General features: G+C 42.7%; 1 protein-coding gene across 2 annotated transcripts; it reads left to right on the forward strand.

The window, feature by feature from the left end:
- Positions 1-1,366: 1,366 nt before the first annotated feature.
- On the forward strand, positions 1,367-15,116 carry LOC143100953 (bromodomain-containing protein 1-like). Of its 2 annotated transcripts, none has more exons than XM_076264544.1 (12): positions 1,367-1,677; positions 2,948-4,308; positions 4,553-4,709; positions 4,808-4,942; positions 5,726-5,854; positions 6,998-7,310; positions 7,772-8,029; positions 8,260-8,727; positions 8,937-9,057; positions 9,671-9,792; positions 13,034-13,188; positions 13,350-15,116. In XM_076264544.1, exons 2-12 carry the CDS (start codon positions 2,966-2,968, stop codon positions 13,362-13,364), a joined length of 3,216 nt encoding a protein of 1,071 aa, XP_076120659.1. In that variant the 5' UTR covers positions 1,367-1,677; positions 2,948-2,965; the 3' UTR covers positions 13,365-15,116. The 2 variants fall into 2 exon arrangements, with proteins under 2 accessions (XP_076120659.1, XP_076120666.1); XM_076264551.1 differs by having other exon boundaries at positions 4,811-4,942.
- Positions 15,117-20,941: the final 5,825 nt, after the last annotated feature.

Below are 20,941 nucleotides of genomic sequence, written 5' to 3' on the forward strand. Positions count from 1 at the left end.
TTGGTGAATAAACTCTTTTAACCTTTAAACACTGTTCATTGCTACCCCCCTTAATTTACTGTTCGCGGTCAAACTTGACCGGACAGTTTTAACTGCTCCTAAATACCAATACCATGACAAAAAGTATTATTTAATAGAACATTATTTTAAACAGACCCTTATTAGAACATTAACATCTACATCATCTGTGTTTGTGTGTCGGGGTGGGTGTGTTTCTGTATGTGTGTGAATATGTGCGAACACTGGTGGTTCACATGCACAGTGGCAACATGACAACATGAACTGACAACATGTACTGAGTGTGTGTGTGTGTGTGGGTGTACATGTGTATGTACTGTATGTGTGTCTGTTTTGTGTGTGTGTGTGTGTGTGTGTGTGTGTGTGTGTGTGTGTGTGTGTGTGTGTGTGTGTGTGTATGTCTGTTTGTGTGTCTGTTTGTGTGTGTGTGGGTGTGAGTGTTTCCGTGTGTGTACATGCATGTGTGTGCAAACATTGGTGGTTTTCCTGCACATGTGGCAATATGACAACATGAACTGACAACATGAACTGTGTGTGTGTGTGTGTGTGTGTGTGTGTGTGTGTATGCGTCTGTTTGTGTGTGTGTGTTTCTGTGTGTGCATGCCTGTGCGAAGATTGGTGGTTCACATGCACAAGTGGCAACATGACAACATGAACTGAAAACATGAACTGTGTGTGTGTGTGAGTGGGTGTACATGTGTGTGTGTGTGAGTGGGTGTACATGTGTGTGTGTGTCTATTTCTTGTGTGTGTGGGTGTGTTTCTTTATGTGCGTGAATGGCTATGTTTACGAACATTGGTGGTTCACACGTACAAGTGGCAACATGACGTGTGTGCATGTGCATGTGTGTGGGAACATTGGTGGTAAGTAGTAGGAGTGTGTGTAAGGAGATGTCTTTTATCTCCTGGATGAAAATTATACTCTTTCCCATTTATTTCCTATGGCGGGCATTTTTGACCGTAAACAAAAAAAGTGTTTCTACGTTGAATAAATCACTCAAAATTCAAAGAAAGTAGTCAAAATAAAGTCTATGTGTTCAAAAGTCTTTTGTGAAGGATATCATAAGATCTTGAGGCAATCTGATGAAAAATGCCATATTTATGGTAGGCCTACAGGGAAGGGAATTTTTGACTGGAACAGTGTTAGAAGGTTAAGAGGTGGATAAACTCTATTTCTGAAATTTCAGAGGTGGATAAAACTTGCGTTTAGTCTTCACTACATCCTGGATGGTAACGTTACCTTTACTGTGGTAACGTTATAATATAATATTTCTGACCCGGAAATCTAACCAAAGCACGATTCAGGTCACCTGATCAACACAGCCGCATTGTGTTGTTTTGAGGAAAATTTGCTAGCTAGCGAGTCAGCCTGCCTGCTAGCAGAAGCTGCTGCTAATAGTATTATTTCACAGAGAATACCACCGTTAATTGTTTGTTTTGATGAAAAATCAAAGTTCAGATACGGAATTTAATTAGAATCTCAAAGGTTGTCTTGGATACTCCATTGTATCCTTCAAATTTTTGCCTCAAAGCACGAGCGGCTCCCGTTGGATGCGACGATTCAGAAGGAAATCACTGCTGTTTTGGAGGCCTTAGCTACATTAGAGTAGCTAGCTTAGCCTGCTTCAGCCATTCGAGCGGAAGGTCTCGAAGTACTAAGGTGGGGATATTTTGTTTAACGTTCGATATATTCTTAAATGTATCGATTGCTGTTTTAATGGGATGCAATAAGTAGTACGTGTATTATACTTGACATATTGAAACAGTATCGTGTTTATAACTGGCGTTATAGCTTGCATCTGGTCAGCTAGCAACGGCTATGCGGAATCCACTTGTTCTCTATCGACAGCTAACGTTAACGTTATTGCTAGCTGAGATGGACATGTAACCTAAACCTAACGTTAGTGTGTCTTGGACCCATTTGACGCCATGTTGCTGTTTCTAACTTAATTCAACACCCTGTCGTTAAATTGATTGTGCTACATTACGGGATTGACCATTTTATAATCATTAACGAAAATGTTCAACTAGACGGATGGCCGACTGTTGTCAATCAACATTAACGTGAACGAATTTGACGATAACTTAATGTTAGCGTTAACAGTTACTGGTTGTGATTTAGAGCACGGAAGTGCATTCTAGCATTCTATGTATTAAGTGTGTGCACTGTCCAAATTGCTGGTTAGATGAAGTTAAATCGCCAGGCAACAGTAACGTTAACGTAACGCAAACTGTGACCCTTCCGATGATAACTTAGCTGTTTGTTACTTTGCTCTCAAGCGATAATTAGCTGTAGCCAACGGCAACCATGTTAGCTATCGATAGGATAGCTAGCTGGGTCGCCTGCTAGCTTCTGACTTCTGAAACTCAGTGCTTCAGGACAGACACCGAGGTTAACCACGCCCCATTGCAGGGTTTATACACGCCCTTGTTGACCGATTTTCATGTAGCAACTTGAAGCCTTTGTAAAGTTGCTTCTTCTTAAACCATACTGAACCGTTGCTGCATATTGCTGCTTTTAACACTGTGTTTATGCCTAGCCTGTACGTTGTGTTTTGATTAAGAACTCTGTAGCAGTCAACTGTTGTACTATGGCATAGAAATATGTTTCATTGCTAACGCATAATCTTATTTGCCTGTATGACAAAATAAAGAGAATATTCACTGAAACTGCTATGAAACACAATAAGAAGAAACGTGCATGTTCCATGTGGTTTGACTTCCTCTTTTATGCTGTAGGCTCTACTAGTGTCTAGTGAAAAACACTAGACTCAAGTAGGTTTCATGTATGGTCTTTTCTCAGTATTGTCACTTGTACCATAAATTAGCCGTTTAACCATAATACGTTTGCTGTTATGGTTCAAGAGCTAATGCAACATACAAGATCATAATGCAACATACATTTTTCTTACATCTCTTTATCATTGTAGATATCTCAGGTGCTAAAAATGAAGAAAAAGACTCGACACCATAGAATTTCTCAGCAGAGGCCACCATCACCCATCAAACCATCTCGCAATCGGGAAACTCTGACATATGCACAGGCTCAACGCATGGTGGAGCTGGAAGTTGATGGCAGAGTGCACAGGATCAGCATCTATGACAAGCTTGATGTGCTTAATGATGATGACCCCGTAGCACAAGAGATCAACGAGTGTAACAGCAACAAGGAAAACAGCGAGAAGCCACAGCAGGTCTTGGTGCGCTCTGCACGCCTTAAAATCAACCAGGAGAAAAAGACCGCTGCCTTGACTAGTGCACAGGGTGCAACTGTGCAGGGAAATGCATTGCCTGAACCGAAGATTCGCACTGTGGAATACAATCTCCCACTGGTTCCTAGAAGGCCATCCAACTACTACACCTATGTGGAGAAGACCTCAGAAGAGCTGGATGAGGAGGTTGAGTATGACATGGATGAGGAGGACTATGCCTGGTTAGAGCTGGTAAATGAAAAGAGGAGGGGTGAGGGCTTCAGCCCAGTCTCCCAAAATGTCTTTGAGTTCCTCATGGACCGTTTTGAGAAGGAGTCCTTCTTTGAGACCCAGGGAAAAGTTGATCCTCAGTCACTGATCGATGAGGATGCCGTTTGCTGCATTTGCATGGATGGTGAATGTCAAAACAGCAATGTTATTCTCTTCTGTGACATGTGCAATTTGGCAGTACACCAGGAATGCTATGGCGTGCCCTATATTCCTGAAGGCCAGTGGCTTTGCCGCCACTGTATGCAATCACCCTCCCAGGCCGGTGAGTGTGTCTTCTGCCCCAACAAAGGTGGTGCGCTCAAGAAGACGGATGATGACCGCTGGGGTCACGTGGTGTGTGCTCTGTGGTTGCCCGAGGTTGGGTTCACCAACACGGTCTTCATCGAGCCCATCGATGGTGTCGCCAACATCCCACCAGCCCGCTGGAAATTGACGTGCTATCTCTGCAAAGAGAAGAGTGTGGGAGCTTGTATTCAGTGTCACAGAGCCAACTGTTACACTGCCTTCCATGTGAGCTGTGCCCAAAAGGCTGGGCTGTACATGAAAATGGAGCTGGTTAAAGAGGAGACCAAGGAAGGCTCTTCTGCTTTCTCAGTGAAGAAGACGGCTTTCTGCGGAACACACACACCAAATGGTTGCACTAGGAGGCCGCTTGGCATTTATGATGAGGCATCGTCCAAAAATGACCTCAAGGATGATCTTAAAGGTACAAGGAAATTGAAACGTGTGCAAAAGAAGATCAAGAAAACTGTTCCTGAACCTGCAGCAGTTGTCCCATCTGTTTCTGTGCCTAGTATAACTCAAACAAGGTAACTTTTTCATTGCTATTATTATTTGCTTTACTATACAGTAGAAATAATTATGGTCATTAAGGTGTTTGTTTTGGCTTTCTCAGTATATATTGTCATTGATGTTCTTTACTAGTCTACATAAGGAATTTTCCTAATAGTTGCATGGTTTATTCTCTCCATTTTTGAAAATAAAATTCAGGTAGGAAATTCCTCGTTTGTATTCTATGATTGACCGGACATGTCTCATTTCCTTTTATTTCAGCTTCAACACAATCTTAAATCAAGTTTCAGTGCAGAGGAAGAGGTTGTTTGTGGAGAGTGTGCTCAGTTACTGGGTGCTGAAGAGACAAGCGCGGAATGGTGTGCCCCTTATTAGGCGGCTCCACACAACCATACTGCCTGAGAAACCTCCTGAGCCAGTGAGTTCAAACCATTTGATTCGGTCTGCAGACATGACTTGTGGCCTTCTGTACACAGTTGTTTTGTACCAGGCTCTTGACTCCCCCTGTTCTTCCAGCAGGAGCATGAGGAGAAGGATTGCCACAGCCGGAAAGAGCAGCTGAAGGAATGGCACCGCTTGCGCCATGACCTGGAACGTGCTCGCTTACTGCTGGAGCTGATCCGCAAGAGGGAAAAACTCAAGAGAGAGGAGGTAACAGGGCACACCTTAAGGGAGCAATGGCATTTTAGTGTGACCAAAAGAAAGGGGCAGCAAGAGGTGTCATGATAACGTCAGAGAGCATTCATTCAAAAAAGTGCTGTCCATATGATATTTACTTGGATGCTGCCTTATCCGGCAGACACTGCGTCTTTTTCAGTTGATTAAGAAGTGCTAACTCACTCTTAGTGTCAAATGTAACATTTTCCTCACACTCGCCCCTTGGCACAGTACATCTGATTTGTATTTGTCCTTCGTATATTTTTACTCGCCCAGAAAAGTCACAGTTTCATGAAACAGTTAATTTATTACATTGTAATGTAATCTTTCTTACTTTGCCCCATGCAATTAGCTTCAACCTCTTAGAAACATAGGTGAACTGAACAGGCTTGTGACTAGCAGAAAGCTGATAATGGCCTAAATGGGCCAGTGACTTGCCAACCCATATACTCTTTCACTGGCCAGGGCCAGTACTTATGTTGAACCTTGGACTCGATTGCTGTGCTCACACTACAAGACAGTGGACAAAAATGACTGACATGCTAGAAAACTGATTGTGATATCTTCGGATATTGTGAACTTGCTCAAACTACATGACCGATTGATCGAACAGGAATTTGGTCAGATTAAAATGTGTATTTGATCCGACTGATTCAGGGCTATAATCGCATCAAAACTGCTTTGTCTGCTTGGCATTCCATTTACACCAGCAGTAATGGTGCATGTTGTGCTCTGTGAGGACTGTTGTGATCTTTGTGTCTTTTGTCCATGATGTAGATGAAGATCCAGCAGTCTGTGCTTGAGATGCAGCTCACTCCGTTCACCATTCTGCTGAGAGCGGCTCTAGAGCAGCTCAAAGACAAGGACCAGACTAAGATCTTTGCTCAGCCTGTCAGTGTCAAAGAGGTAAGTCCCTACAATAACACATGCGTTCCCCCCCCCCCCCCACACACACACACACACACCACCTCCACCACTACCACCCTCCATAACATTTAAACAAATTTCAACAATTAACTCCTTGAAACTGATGGATGCTTGTTCGGTCAAACTTCACACATACATAATAGCATAGAGTTAGTCTTTTTTTAAAGTTTATTTCTTAATCCAATTTTCAGAAACAGCTTTCTCAGAATCAGCGGGTGTACTCTCTCAAGTGTGGCATAGTGCCATATGACTAAATTATAGCAGAATCAGTGTTCTGTAATGGCATTGTTAATATCTCCAGTCACCCTTTTTTTGTAGTTGATAATTAGGCATTTTAAAGAGGCTGATCACTGAACAAATGACACATTGAGACTACCCTCTATCAAAAGATCTTTACTGTGTATGTTACACTAAGCATGGCACAGTCATTGAAGTAAATGGGGTTGCTTTTAGCTTTTTGGTTAGCTTGCCTCTACTGTGGTCAGAGTTGAGGTTTGAGCTCAGGGGGTGGTTGTGACCCAGATCGGATGTATAGAATGGAGGGATTAATGCACCACAGGTCATTGAGTTGATCTCATGGCTGCACAAGTTATTAAAAGGCAACCATGGCTTTTAGCCTTGTGGTGTGCTTGTCTTGCATGCTCAAGGTCCCAGATATCTGCCACATGGTGGACCAGTTAGAGTCCAGACCTAGTCCACGTTGAGGGGCACAGGGTCAGTGTAATTTAGGCCAGTGGGGTGGTGCTGTGTAACTTCCACTCCCTGAGGCCATACAGTCATGTGACTAGCCGTCATGACTTCAGCCTCGTGGTTAGCATGCCTGTCTCCCATGTCTCGGGTTCAACTGCCAAAGGCAGGTTACTAAAATATAGACGTCCTTTTTGGGTTTCAAGTGTTGTCAAACATGTTGAATCTTTGTGTTGTATCTATGTATTAAGCTTAACAAGTAAGTACAATTATCAAGTAGCTTGGTGGTGTACAGTGAATGAGGTTCTGAGAAGGCAATAGAAAGAGCAAAAAAAGAAGTACTTCTGTAATAAGTAAATCAGACAAGCAAACAAATTCAGAGGCATGTGATATGAATGAATTAAAAGAATGACTCTGTACTGGCTTTACCCTCAGGTTCCAGATTATTTGGATGTCATCAAACACCCAATGGACTTCTCTACAATGAGGAAACGTATAGACGCTCATGGTTATAGAAACCTTGATGAGTTTGAAGAGGATTTCAACCTCATCATTGCTAACTGCATGAAATACAATGCCAAGGACACATTCTTCCACCGTGCTGCTATACGTATGCGGGACCATGGTGGTGTGATCCTCAGGAAAGCCCGTCGAGATGCCGAGAGGATTGGCTTTGACTTCCCCAGCGGATTGCATCTACCTGAGCCGCCCAAGCTGGAGCCAACGCCCACCTTCTCTTGGGAGGATGGTAAGAGATGCTACAAATCCGCTGAACTAAACACTGAAAAAAAATATATCTTACCAAGTGTTATAATCTTATATTAAGATAAAAAAACTAGTTAGTATTGTTTTTAGTGAAAAGATACTTACTTTGAGGTCTCTTGTAAGATTATTTGACTTAAGTCAAAATCTTCTTAAATTAAGACATAAAAACAAGTAAATTTATCTGCCAGTGGAGTATGTATTTTTTTTTATCTTAATTTAAGATAAGATTGAAGATTTAAGGCTATTTAAGGTAAATTTACTTACTTCACTGGCAAATCTTAATTTTAAGTCTTATTTTAAGTCAAATAATCTTACAAGAAAGTTCAAAGTAAGTATCTTTATACTAAAAACTACTTAGAACACTTGGTAAGATATCATTTTTTGCAGTGATATTATTGTCATTTTTGTGTCATGTGCCAAATGTTGTGCTCCTGCCCTTGTCAGTTGACCGCCTGTTGAATCCAGTGAGCCGCAAACACATGTCTCGGGAGGAGCAACTGAAACAGCTACTGGACCACCTGGACCTGCTGAGCAGCATGAAGTCCAGCCCATCACGAAACAAACGGCTCAAGCTGCTCAAGAAAACCATCAATGATGTTCGCAATGAGATGAGCATGAGCAGCCAGTGTCCTCCCCCTGACAACATAAAACCTGTGGAGCAGTTAAAGGAACTTCCTGCTGAACCAGTCACACAGGAAAAGGGTGTGTGTCTACAGACGTTTATGCTTTACACTGTTGGAGTGTTCTGTGTTAAGTCTTATTGGTGAATATGTTAAAACTCTTAATACATGAAGAATGTTTTTTAGGTACATTCTATAACACTTTTCATTCTTTAATTTGTCAGTTTTACAGAAAATAGTGCTTTAAAATAGCTGAAATATTACAGTTGACAACTAACAACTTTCTTTGTTTGGTAATTTGCGTACTTCTAGAAGACCAGTCTTTAGCTCCCAAACTGGAGTCACCTGACCGCTTACCTCAAATTGAGATCTCAGTGAGTGAACCAGAACCCCCAACAGTAAATCAAGTGGACGCCACTCCAGATGAGAGTTCAAAGCCAGACACACTGGACGGAGAAGATACCTCAGTGGCCAGTGGGGACAGCCCAGACCTGCTGTTGCCCACCAGCAATCTGAGGTTAGTTGCCACCTCCACGCTTGCTGAGCCCTCCACTACTGTCAACCGCCGGACTGCTGTCCTCTTCCGCAAATCTAAGAGCGTTAGCCCACAGAAGCCACCGAAGAGCCCAATCCGAGGCCCTCAGCTGGGCACCACTACCTTCCTGTCCGTGGTCATCCCCAGGCTAGAGACCCTCCTCCAGCCCAGGAAGAGAACCCACAGTGCCAGTAGTGATGGACTGGCTGACGACGAGGAGTCTCCCATCAAACGCTTGGACACAGGTAAGTCATTCCATGTTATACAATGCCATATTCTGTGTTCTTACAAAAAATTATTAGATGGTCATCTCAAAGTGATTTGATTACTTTTTGATCCATAAATGTTCTTTAGTCCACAAGTCACAAGATAACTAAAACCTGCTATTGACTCACACAACCCAAGTGTGTTGGTGTGTTGGCTAATATATTGCTGTGATCTCCCTTTGTTGTAGGTCTGTATAATGGCTTTGTCATCAAGCAGGAGCTGGGGGTCACTAGGTCACTGGAGCCTCGCCGGCGCTGTGTCTCGGAGTCCAGCATATCGTCCAATGGCAGCGCGCACAGCACAGCAAGGTAGTGGCAGCTAGTTGTCTGAGTGGAATAACAGTGACTGGAAGAGATGAGTGCATGGAGATGGTCACTTCTGACCCATTGTCTCTCAACCCGACATCTTAAAACATTTTCCTGGGACTTAAAAGAAGAAATCCAGCAAGTTTTCACATAGATCTCCGTTTCGGAGAGGTTTTACCTAGCTTGAGTTGCTACACCCAGCAGCTAACGCAACCAGGCAGCTACAGTGCTACAGTCTGTGGGCATGTCTGTGAGCTCCCATGTACATGCCCCCAGAGTGAAGCGCTGTAGCCTCCTGGTTGCGTTAGCTGCTGGGTGTAGCAACTTGAGCTAGATAAAACCGATTGTTTTCATTTGTTTACCAACAGTACTCGGTGACCTTGAGAAACGGACATCTATGTGAAAACTCCCCAGATTTTTCCTTTAACTGCAGCTGTGTGTGTGTGTGTGTGTGTGTGTGTGTGTGTGTGTGTGTGTGTGTGTGTGTGTGTGTGTGTGTGTGTGTGTGTGTGTGTGTGTTTGTGCGTGTGCGAGAGTGAACACCTAAAGACTCTAGATGTTGGATCAATGTCTAAATGCAAAAACCTGCTTTCTTTTCCCCATCATGCATATACAGTACCAACAGTGCACCCAAAAGTGGACGAGAGAAGCCAGCGTTGGCGCGGAGAAACACTGTTGATGATAAAAAAGATTTAATTTCATCCATGGAAACTGAAACCAAAGCTAATGGTTCAATAGGTGAGTATCACACAGAGCTTGAATATACAGTAGTTTGCTACAGTTTTACTCCACTGATATTAACTACATAGTATTTGCCTGATCATTTCTGTTTAGAAGGAACAATGTTGCAATGATTTTCCATTTGTACCTTTTGCACTATTATTCCATTGGTATCAGGGATTTCTGTATCTATGTACAGTGAGACTCATACGTTTTTGAACCCATGCTTACAGTTGACCTGTAAAAACCTTTTATCACATACCCTTCACCATATCTCACGATTGGCATGGCGTACTTGCCATAAGATCATCTCTCAATGCAAATCAAACCAGCTATTAGGCTAGCTGAAATAAAACCATCCCAATCTCTGGGAAGTATGGTGAAGGGTATGTGATGATGTGGGGCTATTTTAATTCCGAAGGCCAAGGGAACTTTATGAGGATGCATAGTATCCTGGATTCATGAAATAGCTGGCCTTTAAAAATAAAAATCTATGGGAATTTAACATAGGAGTGTGAATACTTATGACTCCTGTGTTTTAAGGAAGAATATTTATTTACGATACAATTTTCATTCACAAAGAAAATTGGTGTCCTTAAAGGAACACGCCACCCAAAATCAGTAGTGATATATGTTCTTACCGTAACTTTCACGAGTTGAGTCGTACCTCTCCCGCGTCGGTAGGTGCACTCAAACGCTCTGTCGCGCGGCGCGAATGTGTTAGCATGTTGCTATGCTAGCGGGCTCTGCCGTGGCCGTAGAGAGAGGCACATAGCAGTATTCAAACACCTCCACGTTTTACCTACTTAAATACAGTTGCAGGAGTAGTTGATGAAAAATGTTAGGGCACACAACATGAAACGTGACGATTTTCCAAGCGAATAAACATGAGAACTACAATGTGTGGCGCAATAGCACTTGGGAGTACTTCGACCTAGCGTGGTAATATTATTAACACCTAATTGTAGATCCTATCCACCACAGAGTTTAGAATCCATGCTGGATCGACCCTCAGCCTCTCCCTCCCCTCTGAGCGAGAGAGGCACACACACTAGAGGTGGTGGCTGGTTGTTTTAATGTAGGCTATATGGGTGATGCAGCGCTGCTGACGTGAGGCTAGAAAGCCCTTGCCTGTTCTAGAAAGACTGATCTAATGCAGCAAATATATTAAAAGGCAAAAGTCGTACATTGGCTAGGCCTATCCCCAGAATATCAGCAGCAAACTCAGTCTCTGTCGCGCAAAACAGTCTCCAAATAAAACGCACATCGGCCTGTTGCCTATTCTGCCAGCTTGTGACAATATATCGTCCAAAATGCTTGATTGCATTGCATTCTCCACATTTTTAGCTACATTTTCATGTACCACATCAGCATTTTTGTTCAGTGAATCTTTTGTAAATTGCTTTACAATTACCGTCGGGCCTATAGGCCTATTGCCTGGCTTGCCTCAGCCTCGGTCACGTCCTTTTACAATTTTATCATTGTAATAAAAAACGCAATTTGCCACATAATTTCAGCATGCTCCTGGCCAACTAATTAATGCCTATTGTACTTTATTTTTTGCAAAAAGAAAGAAATCCTTGATAAAATAACAAGTCATTCACATTATAGGCTACTTTACACACTGTTATGTCAGGTTGACTGACAAGCCTGTTCTGAAGACTCCCATTCATTTTGACTGCACGAGCGCGTCTTTTTCAGACAGACATCGCAATTAATTTTATAGCAGGCCATCGGACAAATATGACGCCTCGATATTAAAGAAACTCCGACTCCATTCATTCTGAAAGTCCACCGCACAACAATGCAACGTGCATGTTCACATTTTTAGTAACAACCGCCAAACTTGCTTGCTTGCCTTACACATCTAAGTTTTCCGACTATTTTTCTTACCTTCTTTTTCCGCTGTGGATGTTAGTGAGTTTGTAGAAGTTTTAGCTCTTACGTTCTGAACATCTCGCACTGCCATCGCCCGATGTCATTTCTTAGTCATATCACTCTCTGTCTCTCTTTTAAATGCCTATTCCCTGAATGGTAGGCTACAATTATGTGTTTTATATATAGGCTAATATCTAAACAAAATAACCCAGGCAGTCTCATCTAGGATATAACACAGGTTGAAGTTGGTTCTATTTAGGGAGGTGAACATCTGTAGATGACTCAGAAATGACATCGGAAGACAAGGAGTGAATATGGCAAGAGGCAAGCCGAAGTCTGCTGACAAGGGCCCGACGGTAATTGTAAAGCAATTTACAAAAGATTCACTGAACAAAAATGCTGATGTGGTACATGAAAATGTAGCTAAAAATGTGGAGAATGCAATGCAATCAAGCATTTTGGACGATATATTGTCACAAGCTGGCAGAATAGGCAACAGGCCGATGTGCGTTTTATTTGGAGACTGTTTTGCGCGACAGAGACTGAGTTTGCTGCTGATATTCTGGGGATAGGCCTAGCCAATGTACGACTTTTGCCTTTTAATATATTTGCTGCATTAGATCAGTCTTTCTAGAACAGGCAAGGGCTTTCTAGCCTCACGTCAGCAGCGCTGCATCACCCATATAGCCTACATTAAAACAACCAGCCACCACCTCTAGTGTGTGTGCCTCTCTCGCTCAGAGGGGAGGGAGAGGCTGAGGGTCGATCCAGCATGGATTCTAAACTCTGTGGTGGATAGGATCTACAATTAGGTGTTAATAATATTACCACGCTAGGTCGAAGTACTCCCAAGTGCTATTGCGCCACACATCGTAGTTCTCATGTTTATTCGCTTGGAAAATCGTCACGTTTCATGTTGTGTGCCCTAACATTTTTCATCAACTACTTGTGCAACTGTATTTAAGTAGGTAAAACGTGGAGGTGTTTGAATACTGCTATGTGCCTCTCTCTACGGCCACGGCAGAGCCCGCTAGCATAGCAACATGCTAACACATTCGCGCCGCGCGACAGAGCGTTTGAGTGCACCTACCGACGCGGGAGAGGTACGACTCAACTCGTGAAAGTTACGGTAAGAACATATATCACTACTGATTTTGGGTGGCGTGTTCCTTTAAAGGTTGGATATTTCCTCATTTTTTTTTACTTAAGTGTTACTTAATGTAAGGCATTAAGATCAATTTCCAAAAGATAATTTTATATTCCTCTTTTTTGTCAACTTTAGCATGGGTTCAAGAACGTAGGAGTCTCCTTGTATGTAGAGTATGTATTGCGCTCTGCCTCGTGCTGTGTCAGTGTGTGAGTGTTGCTCTGTGTTGTGCAGATCACCGGTTCCAGGATGCTCCGTGTGTCAGAGCTCCATCCCAGCGGCGTGCGCATCACGGTGGCCCCGGGCGGGCGGGGGGTCGGAGAGGAGAGGCCGTGCAGGTCCACGGAGAAACGCTCCCCCGCCCCCTCCTCCGGCAGCAAACCCAGCTGGTAAGAGCTGCCCTGAAGCACCCATGATCACATGCTGTAGAATGCAGCTACACAAACTCTCGCCAGTAATCTGTTGCAGTCTAATGTGACGGCAAACAAGAGAGGATGAAGACGATGGGGTTGGATGGTGTCTCAACGTGTGTGGTTTTATTTTCCTGTAGGCAATGGCGTCCTAACGCTCAGAAGATCCTAACCCTTAGCCAGGACCAGAACGTCTCTGAGAAGAAGGCCAACTGCATTGCCGCGCTGGCAGCCTCTGTTTCCTCTGTGTCCACACGAGCTGGGTTGTGGACGAGCCGTTATGCAACTTCACGTGACATAGATTGAGCCTTGTCTGTGCCTCTCTTATAGGATCTCTCAGGCATCCAACTCCCAGCAGCCCAGGACTAGTGGCCCAGAGGCCAGGCCAGGCAGGGTTAGGCATCTTGAATGGTTTCACTCTGATCCGCTGGGAATCAGCTGGACAGTCCCCCCCCTCTCATGTGCTGCAAAGGCTGCTGCAAACCCCTCTGCCATCATGACATGCACTCCCACCATCACCCCCCCCCCCCCCCCCCCTGCAGTAGCTGAGTATTTAACTAATCTGTAAATAGTCTACCAACACTAATTTATTTTCCTCATTGCTGGTACTCAGTGTGACCTCTCTTTTAGTATGTATACTGTACACAAATGTGAGTCCCTCACATCAATGTGGTGTGTCTTTACTGGTGCTACGACCTGTGCAATGTTTTGGCCACAAATGCATAACTCTACTAGGGCTAACTAATGGAGTGTTTCTCAGTGTATTTCCCATTACTTTAAGTTATTACAACAGAAGCAAGTTGGCATTAGCAACTGGCATTACAGTTACTTTTCTTTTCCATGATGCAAGATTTGTTTGTGCAGCTAAAAGTGTGTGTGTGTTTGTTTGTGTGTGTGTGTGTGTGTGTGTGTGTGTGTGTGTGTGTGTGTGTGTGTGTGTTTGTTTTATCACTCTTATGGTCATGACTTTTTAAGGTGTTTAACTTTTTGTTATATAAATACTAATCACCACTATAGTTATAAAATTAAGCAAGAGTGCATCTTTCACAAGTAGCCAATTTTTTTTTTTTTTTTTTTAATTTCCTTCCATGTCTGGACACAATGCTAGACCACCCGACATTAAGGCTACCTGAGTAAATAGGCTAGATTTACCAGACCTGATCTACAAAACAACGTTCCACAGTGGCCTACTTCCCAAATGTTTGTATTTATCTAGATATATAAAAATATATGTCAAAATCTGTGTAGTTTTTCCATAATGAGTATCTTTTTACTGAATTTTTAATTTTCAGGGATGTGTACATTTAATTGTAGGATAATATACCTGATACAAAAAACATTGAAAATAGTATATGTACGGTTTATTATTGAGAGAATGATGGCACCTCCTGTGATGTGGTTGCTAGTCACTGCTCTGTTGTTTTATACTGATCTGGTCGCTTGAACTTTGGAAATCTGTAACTTTCTGCATCAAGATAGCAATCTTGACATGCAATGGGTATACTTTCAAATACATTTTGTACAAAAATGCCTTGTATAGACTTTGTGTGTGTTTTTTGTTTTAATCCGTCGGATTGAAAATAAGATGATACTGTTCTGCAATGGAGTGCAAGGAGAGTTGTTTGCTGGTGTGGTTAAGGGTTGAATGTTATTTTCTTGACCTTCTCAGATGTCCTTTGTAGCTAGTAGGTCACTTAGAGATTTACTAAGCTTATGTTGTTACCCTCTGTTGTGCCATGTGTTTGGGGATGTAACAGCTGCTCATCCGGACATAAAACTCCTCCTGGACCCATATTGGAAAGCCACTTCACACTCACTTCATACAATCCCTGTGGCCATCTTGCAGGGCATTCATAACAATGCATAATTTTCCACACACTGTCTGATTAAAGTATGATTTAACTGTACGAATGATATTACATTACAGCCATGTTACTGATTATGTCAATAAGTAGTTAGTAATTAATTGGATATTATAAGCCATTTACAAAATGCCCACACTTAATACTCCCTTATGAAATGTTTACATTCCCTCAAATTTGGATGTTTTTTTTAATTTTTTTTTTTATGTAATGTAATTATAGGCCTGGCAAGGGAAGTGCACATGGCATATAGCCCATAGTGTTGAAAGCACATTCATTATATAGATTGATGGAAAATTAAAAGCTTCAAGAAATATGTTACAAATCCACTACACGTCTTGTGGACCAATCTGGAATACAATCATCATATTCAATGCACCAGGTTCTTACTTTTTTTTTTTAGATTAAAAGATATGAGGTGAAAATTATAACTTCAGAAATGCCAAACTGACAGTGGCAGTGTCTATAAGACTCATCCCAATCAGATGAAAGCTTATCCCATGGGGCATCCTCTTTAACGAGTCTTTTATCTGTCGCTCAACTAGTGAGTAGCATCAGCTGTGTTTCCCTGTGCATACTTTTCTATTTGAATGCTGAGTTTTGTGTAAAAAACCTCTTAACTTTGTGTTAATGCAGTTAAAATAACAACACTGGCAAGATATACGTGCTTATGCAGGACACATTCAGATTTATTGAAGTCAACAGGCAATACCTTAGCTAATAAGAAATCCAGTAAAATATTGGAGTGATGTACATGTCACTGAAAGGTTTCATGATGAATGAAAATGTCTTTGCAAAAATATTTTATTTTATTTGTGTTGTCTCCTTTTGACAACATAGCCAGTATGCAGTAAATATGTAGAGAACAAAGCAAGCCAAAAAGTCATAATAGTATGCCGTAACTATGAATACCACAAACATCAACATGCATATGAGCACCCTAGAGGCATTTTCAACAGATAGACTCTGTGTCCAGTCAACCGTAGCAGTGTTTGCCTCTTCGTGGGCAAGCTGTGGGGCTGGGCTTCTGACCGCTTGTGGTTGCTTTAGATTTTGTTCATCAGTCTGTGCAACAGTAAGTTGATCATCTTCATCTATGGATTCAGTAATGCATGGCAATGCCCCGCCTGCCTTACTCACAGAGGACCTTTTGAAAACAGGGCTTTCTCTCTTTCCAGGGCTGGCTGAGTCTCTGAGTGCAGATTTCTGAGCTGCTCTCAGGGCATGCATGTACAGCTCCATCTCATCATCGGACACAGATTCTGCCGAGTTATCAGCTGACTCTGACCCCCCCTCTTCTACTATCAAGGAGCTCTCGTCCCCTCCTATTGGGTCATCCTCAGGTGTTCCTGCATGTTCTGATTCCAGGTCCACTGCACCCAACTCATATCTCTCTGTTATCTGGCTGCTTGCTTCCTCCACACCATCATGCTGTTTGGCAGGTATTTCATTGGGTTGTTCATTCTCTGTCAGTTTATTCCCTTGTTCACTTTCTTTGTCATCATCACTTTCTTCAGCTTCTGCGTCTGCATCTGCTTCTCCTGCCTCACTGTTTACCTGCTCCATCTCAGAGACAGGATCATTGGCATCATTGGCAATCCAAACTGAATCAGCACTGAAATAGCTGTAGTCCCCATCACACTGTTTTGCATTGTCATGATATGCTTTATGTTCATTCTCTGTTAACTCATAGTCGTTAGTTACTGCCTCAGTTCCCTTCTCTAGACTTACAAATTCGCCTTCATCTGGCTTATTCTGAATGTGGTGGTCTGTCATAAACAAGTCTCTGTTGATAACTGTCTCTTCTTGACAGGTTGAAGCATGAATCATTGAATCGGTGGCACAAATGTTAGCCTCCTCACTCATGTTCTCAGTGCTACCTGTGCAACGGCCCACTGGATGAGAGGCTGTTGCATCATCACAGTCAGGTAACGTCATATCACTCCAAGGCTCAGACTGGTCTTCTCCATCACACATATTTTCACCCACAGCTGTCTGTTTTGTTGATTCTCCATCACAGTACTGTTTGTTTGATTCTTTCTGTGTCTCAATCTTGCCGCTCTCTTCTTTCATATTTGCTTTTGCCAACTGGGTGGGTGATGTACGTCCCGGAAGTTGGACTTGAGTTGGGTCAGACTCTGTAGTAGGCACTATGATGTCTTCTAATGGTGGAAATGACTGTTGGATCCTGTCATCCAGGGTTTCTGCTTGAACTTCAGAAATACCTGAACCTATGACTGGCTGTGCAATGACTTTATCAATTAAATTGCCATCCCTGTGTAATTCATTCATTGATTCGGTTTCTGTATCGTTAGTCTCCCCCTCTGCTTCAGCTTTACTTCCTTCATTTGGGTTGTTTGTGAACTCTGTGGAGATAAGTGGTCTGTGCTGTTCAGTAGTGACACTTGTAGCATCTTGATCATGTGTAATGATTGGCATATTTAGCGTATGTCTTTGTCCTACCTCAGTGTATCTGCCAATGCCATGTTGTGGTGCAGTCTCATATTGCTCTGCTTTGTGGAGATTTTTAAATGGTTCTGCACCCCTCGATTTCAGAAGAGTGTTTTCGTCATCAGTTTGGATGTCATTTTTAGTAGGCATTTGTATCGTATGTAATATGTGGGCCCCATGGTTGTGGGAGGTGTCCTGGTTGTCAGGATTAATGACTGCTTGAGCCACTTTCTCCTGCCCTTCACTGAATGTGTCTTTTTTAGTTTGGGTGAGTGATTTGGAGTGTTCTTCACCGTCAATCTGGACATATGTGGTGGTATCCAGGTGACCTGTAGTTTGCATACACCTTAAGCCAGATTCTGAGATGCTGAGGTCATTGTCAGCCTGCACTTGGTTCTCCTCCATAGTATTCTCTATGTCTGAGATATGCAGTAGTTGGAGATTTATTGTTCCTGGGCTCTGAACTGATGTTATTTCATCTTCATTCGAGGTTTGTGTGAGAGTTGGGCCCTCTTGGCCTTGGGTCTCAATAGCGACCGAGCTCTCTTGAAAGGCGACTGCAAGACTGTTATTTGGTGAATGTGGTATCTCCTTAAAATTCCTCTCCAGTTGTTCCAACTTTATCTCACCATAATCATTAGGATTTTGTCCTTCAAAACACTGACTACCTAAGTCAGGGATGGCCAGTTCAGTTGCCTCATTACCTCTGCTGTCACACTCATGGAAAGCATTCAGTGTCTCAGTGTCTCCGTCATTATTCTCATGGAGTTCAGCCGAATCCACCTCACCAGGGGCATCTGCACACTCTGCTCTGTGTTGTTCAGGTGGGATTCTTGTCATTTCTTCTTCTAAAGATGGTACTGATATGTTTTCCTCAGGTCTTTGTCCTTCTTCAGTGTGTTTACTAGTGACTGGTAGAGTAGATTCCTCATGTCTTTCACTGAATGTGTCTTTTTTACCATTAGCCTGGACATATGTGGTATCCAGGTGACCTGTAGTTTGACCATTGTCAGCCTGCATTTGGTTCTTCTCCATAGTATTCTCTATGTCTGAGGTATGCAGTAGTTGGATGTTTGTTGTTCCTTGCGTTTTGACTGATATTATTTCATCTTTATTTGACGTTGGTGTTAGAGTTGGGTCCTCTTGGCCTTGGAATTCAACAGAGACTGAACTTTCTTGAAGGTTGATTGGCAAAAGAGTGTTATTTGGGGAATATGAAATGCTCTCTAATTGTTCCAACTTCATGTCACCACAACCATGTCCAGTCCCATCAGGAATCCCCAGTTCAGTTTCTTCATTATCTCTGCTGTCACACGTGTGAACATCATTCAGTGCTTCAGTCTCTCCATTATTATTCCCTTGTAGTTGAGCCTCATCCAACTCACCCTGGATATCTTTGCACTCAGTGGAGTTGGAAGATGTTGTAAATAGGTCAGTAGTAATGTTCTCAGACACTTCACAGGGACATGATGACTGCAGGAGGGCTGTGGGAGATCCATGTGTTACCTCCACATCTGGACTCACATAAAGACATGGCTCTCTTCTGTCATTGTTTTCTGCTAGATCACATTTTAGTTCTATTTGACATTTTTCTGCATGGAGATTTAGAGAATTTTCTGCTGTTCTAGATGTCTCCTGCAGGTTTCCTTCTGAACTATGTCCCAGTGTTTTCTCAGGCATCTGTGTAGGTGTGAGGTCTGACATTTGAAGATCATTGTTTTGGACAGTTACAACTGTGTCTGGAGTGTGTGGAGAGGTGGAGAGTGTGTCTTCTAGGGTTTGAGTTTGCACGCTCCCAGAATCCTCCAGGGTTAGCATCTGGATCTGCGCCATGTCTTGGGAAGTGCTTTTAATGTCACATAGAGCTGTTAAGTTGTCAGACTGTGTTTGTAAAGGATCCTCCTTGTTAGGATCCTCTTCTGTCCCATCAGCATTCTCTCTGCCCTCTGGACATACAGCTGGACCTTGAGTAGTTTGGGGGGAGTGAGGACCATGCATAAATCTGTCATCCATGGGCCCAGAGAGCTTCCCATCTGAGTCTTGTGAATCTTGTGGCTGAACCTCCATGCTTGTTTTTATCTCATATTCTACATTCTCTAAAGGAGTTACAGAACGACAGCATGTTATGTTCATGTGCGACTGATTATGCTCTGTATCTGTGTTTGCTGTCTTAGAACTCGTTGGTGTGTAACTTTGTTTACCCAGGATGGAGTCAGCTGAAGGTTGATTCACAATTTTGAGGTGACAAGAAAGTGGCTGGGCATGTTTTTGCACATCTAGAGTATTTGGAGTTTCATGAAGTGAATATTTTTGTTGATTGCTACCAGTGTCCTGGGACAGTTCTTTCTTTTGTGGAAGGCATAATGTTGATGTTTTTTCACAAACTAGCTCTTCCTGTTTGGTGTTAGGCCTTCGACAGATTTGATAGTCATTTTGACCTAAATTGGAGTTTTCTTTTTTGTCATTTGAGGTCTGTAAATTATTCATGTTTTTATGTTCTGAAATATTTGGAATTGTTTTCATCACAAGGGGACAACCTTTCTGTGTTCCAGCTAGGGTGTTTAGTTCATCCACTTTCTCATGTTTTGATTGATCTTTCAGTTCCATCTCAGTCACCCTTGTCATCCTTGTAAATACCTCATGGTACAACGGGGCCACAACAGTCTCAAAAGTGTAGAGACTGCTCTGACTGAGATCTGTGCTATCTTTTGTGCTGTTCTCCTTGAGTGTGTCTGTGATATGCTCTCCGAAAGGTCCATCCAAATTACTTGATTGTTTGTCTTTTATGTCAGATTTGTCAGATCCTGAAGCAGTTTCTTTTATTTTGATTTCCTCCACATCGTTTGAAATGGCGTGTTTGTCATTCTCTTTTAATATCCAGTCCATTTCACTAGTTCGATCAACATCAGAGTTCTGTTTAGTTGCCAGGTCTTGGGAACAGGACGTGGCATCGCTGCACAGTTCTGCTCCTGGTGTTGATGTGCTTCCCCTGTCGACTGAATACGCTGCTGCTGGAGTGTTCGTTTGTTCGTTCTGAAGTGGAGCTTTGTCATCATCTAATGTCTGCTGCATTCTCTCCTGCTCATATTGTGTGTCTGTCTCTGCCTTGGAAAAGTGGTCTTGTATTGAGGCCAGTTTTGCAGCTCTTCGGTGTCTTCTCCGTCTAGAGTTGTGTTTCTTTTCCTCCTGTCCATCGTCAAAAATATCAGCATGACTTTTTTTATTTGGATTAGTTGTGGATGTGGATGTTCTAAGATGATCGGTAGGGGTGAAGTATGATTTACAACATTGTAATGTACATGGGAACCAAGAGTGAAAACCATCTCACCTGTAACTTTTCCTTCTGGTCAGTTCTGTTTTGTGTTACTGTTGGCGCCTCCAGAGGCTGTTTGACAGAAGAGTCATCCCCTGGACTGAGC

The sequence above is a fragment of the Alosa pseudoharengus genome, unplaced genomic scaffold (assembly GCF_046254945.1).
Source record: "Alosa pseudoharengus isolate Yale_2024_CS ecotype anadromous, Long Island Sound unplaced genomic scaffold, YU_APseudo_1.1 YU_APseudo_1.1_scf_10, whole genome shotgun sequence".
Classification (NCBI taxonomy): Eukaryota; Metazoa; Chordata; class Actinopteri; order Clupeiformes; family Clupeidae; genus Alosa; species Alosa pseudoharengus.

Coding starts and splice junctions, on each gene's coding strand:
- LOC143100953 (XM_076264544.1), top strand. CDS start 2,966: ATGAAGAAAAAGACTCGACACCATAGAATTTCTCAGCAGAGGCCACCA. Junction 4,943..5,725: donor AAAAACTCAAGAGAGAGGAG/GTAACAGGGCAC, acceptor TCCATGATGTAG/ATGAAGATCCAGCAGTCTGT. Junction 8,728..8,936: donor CATCAAACGCTTGGACACAG/GTAAGTCATTCC, acceptor CCTTTGTTGTAG/GTCTGTATAATGGCTTTGTC.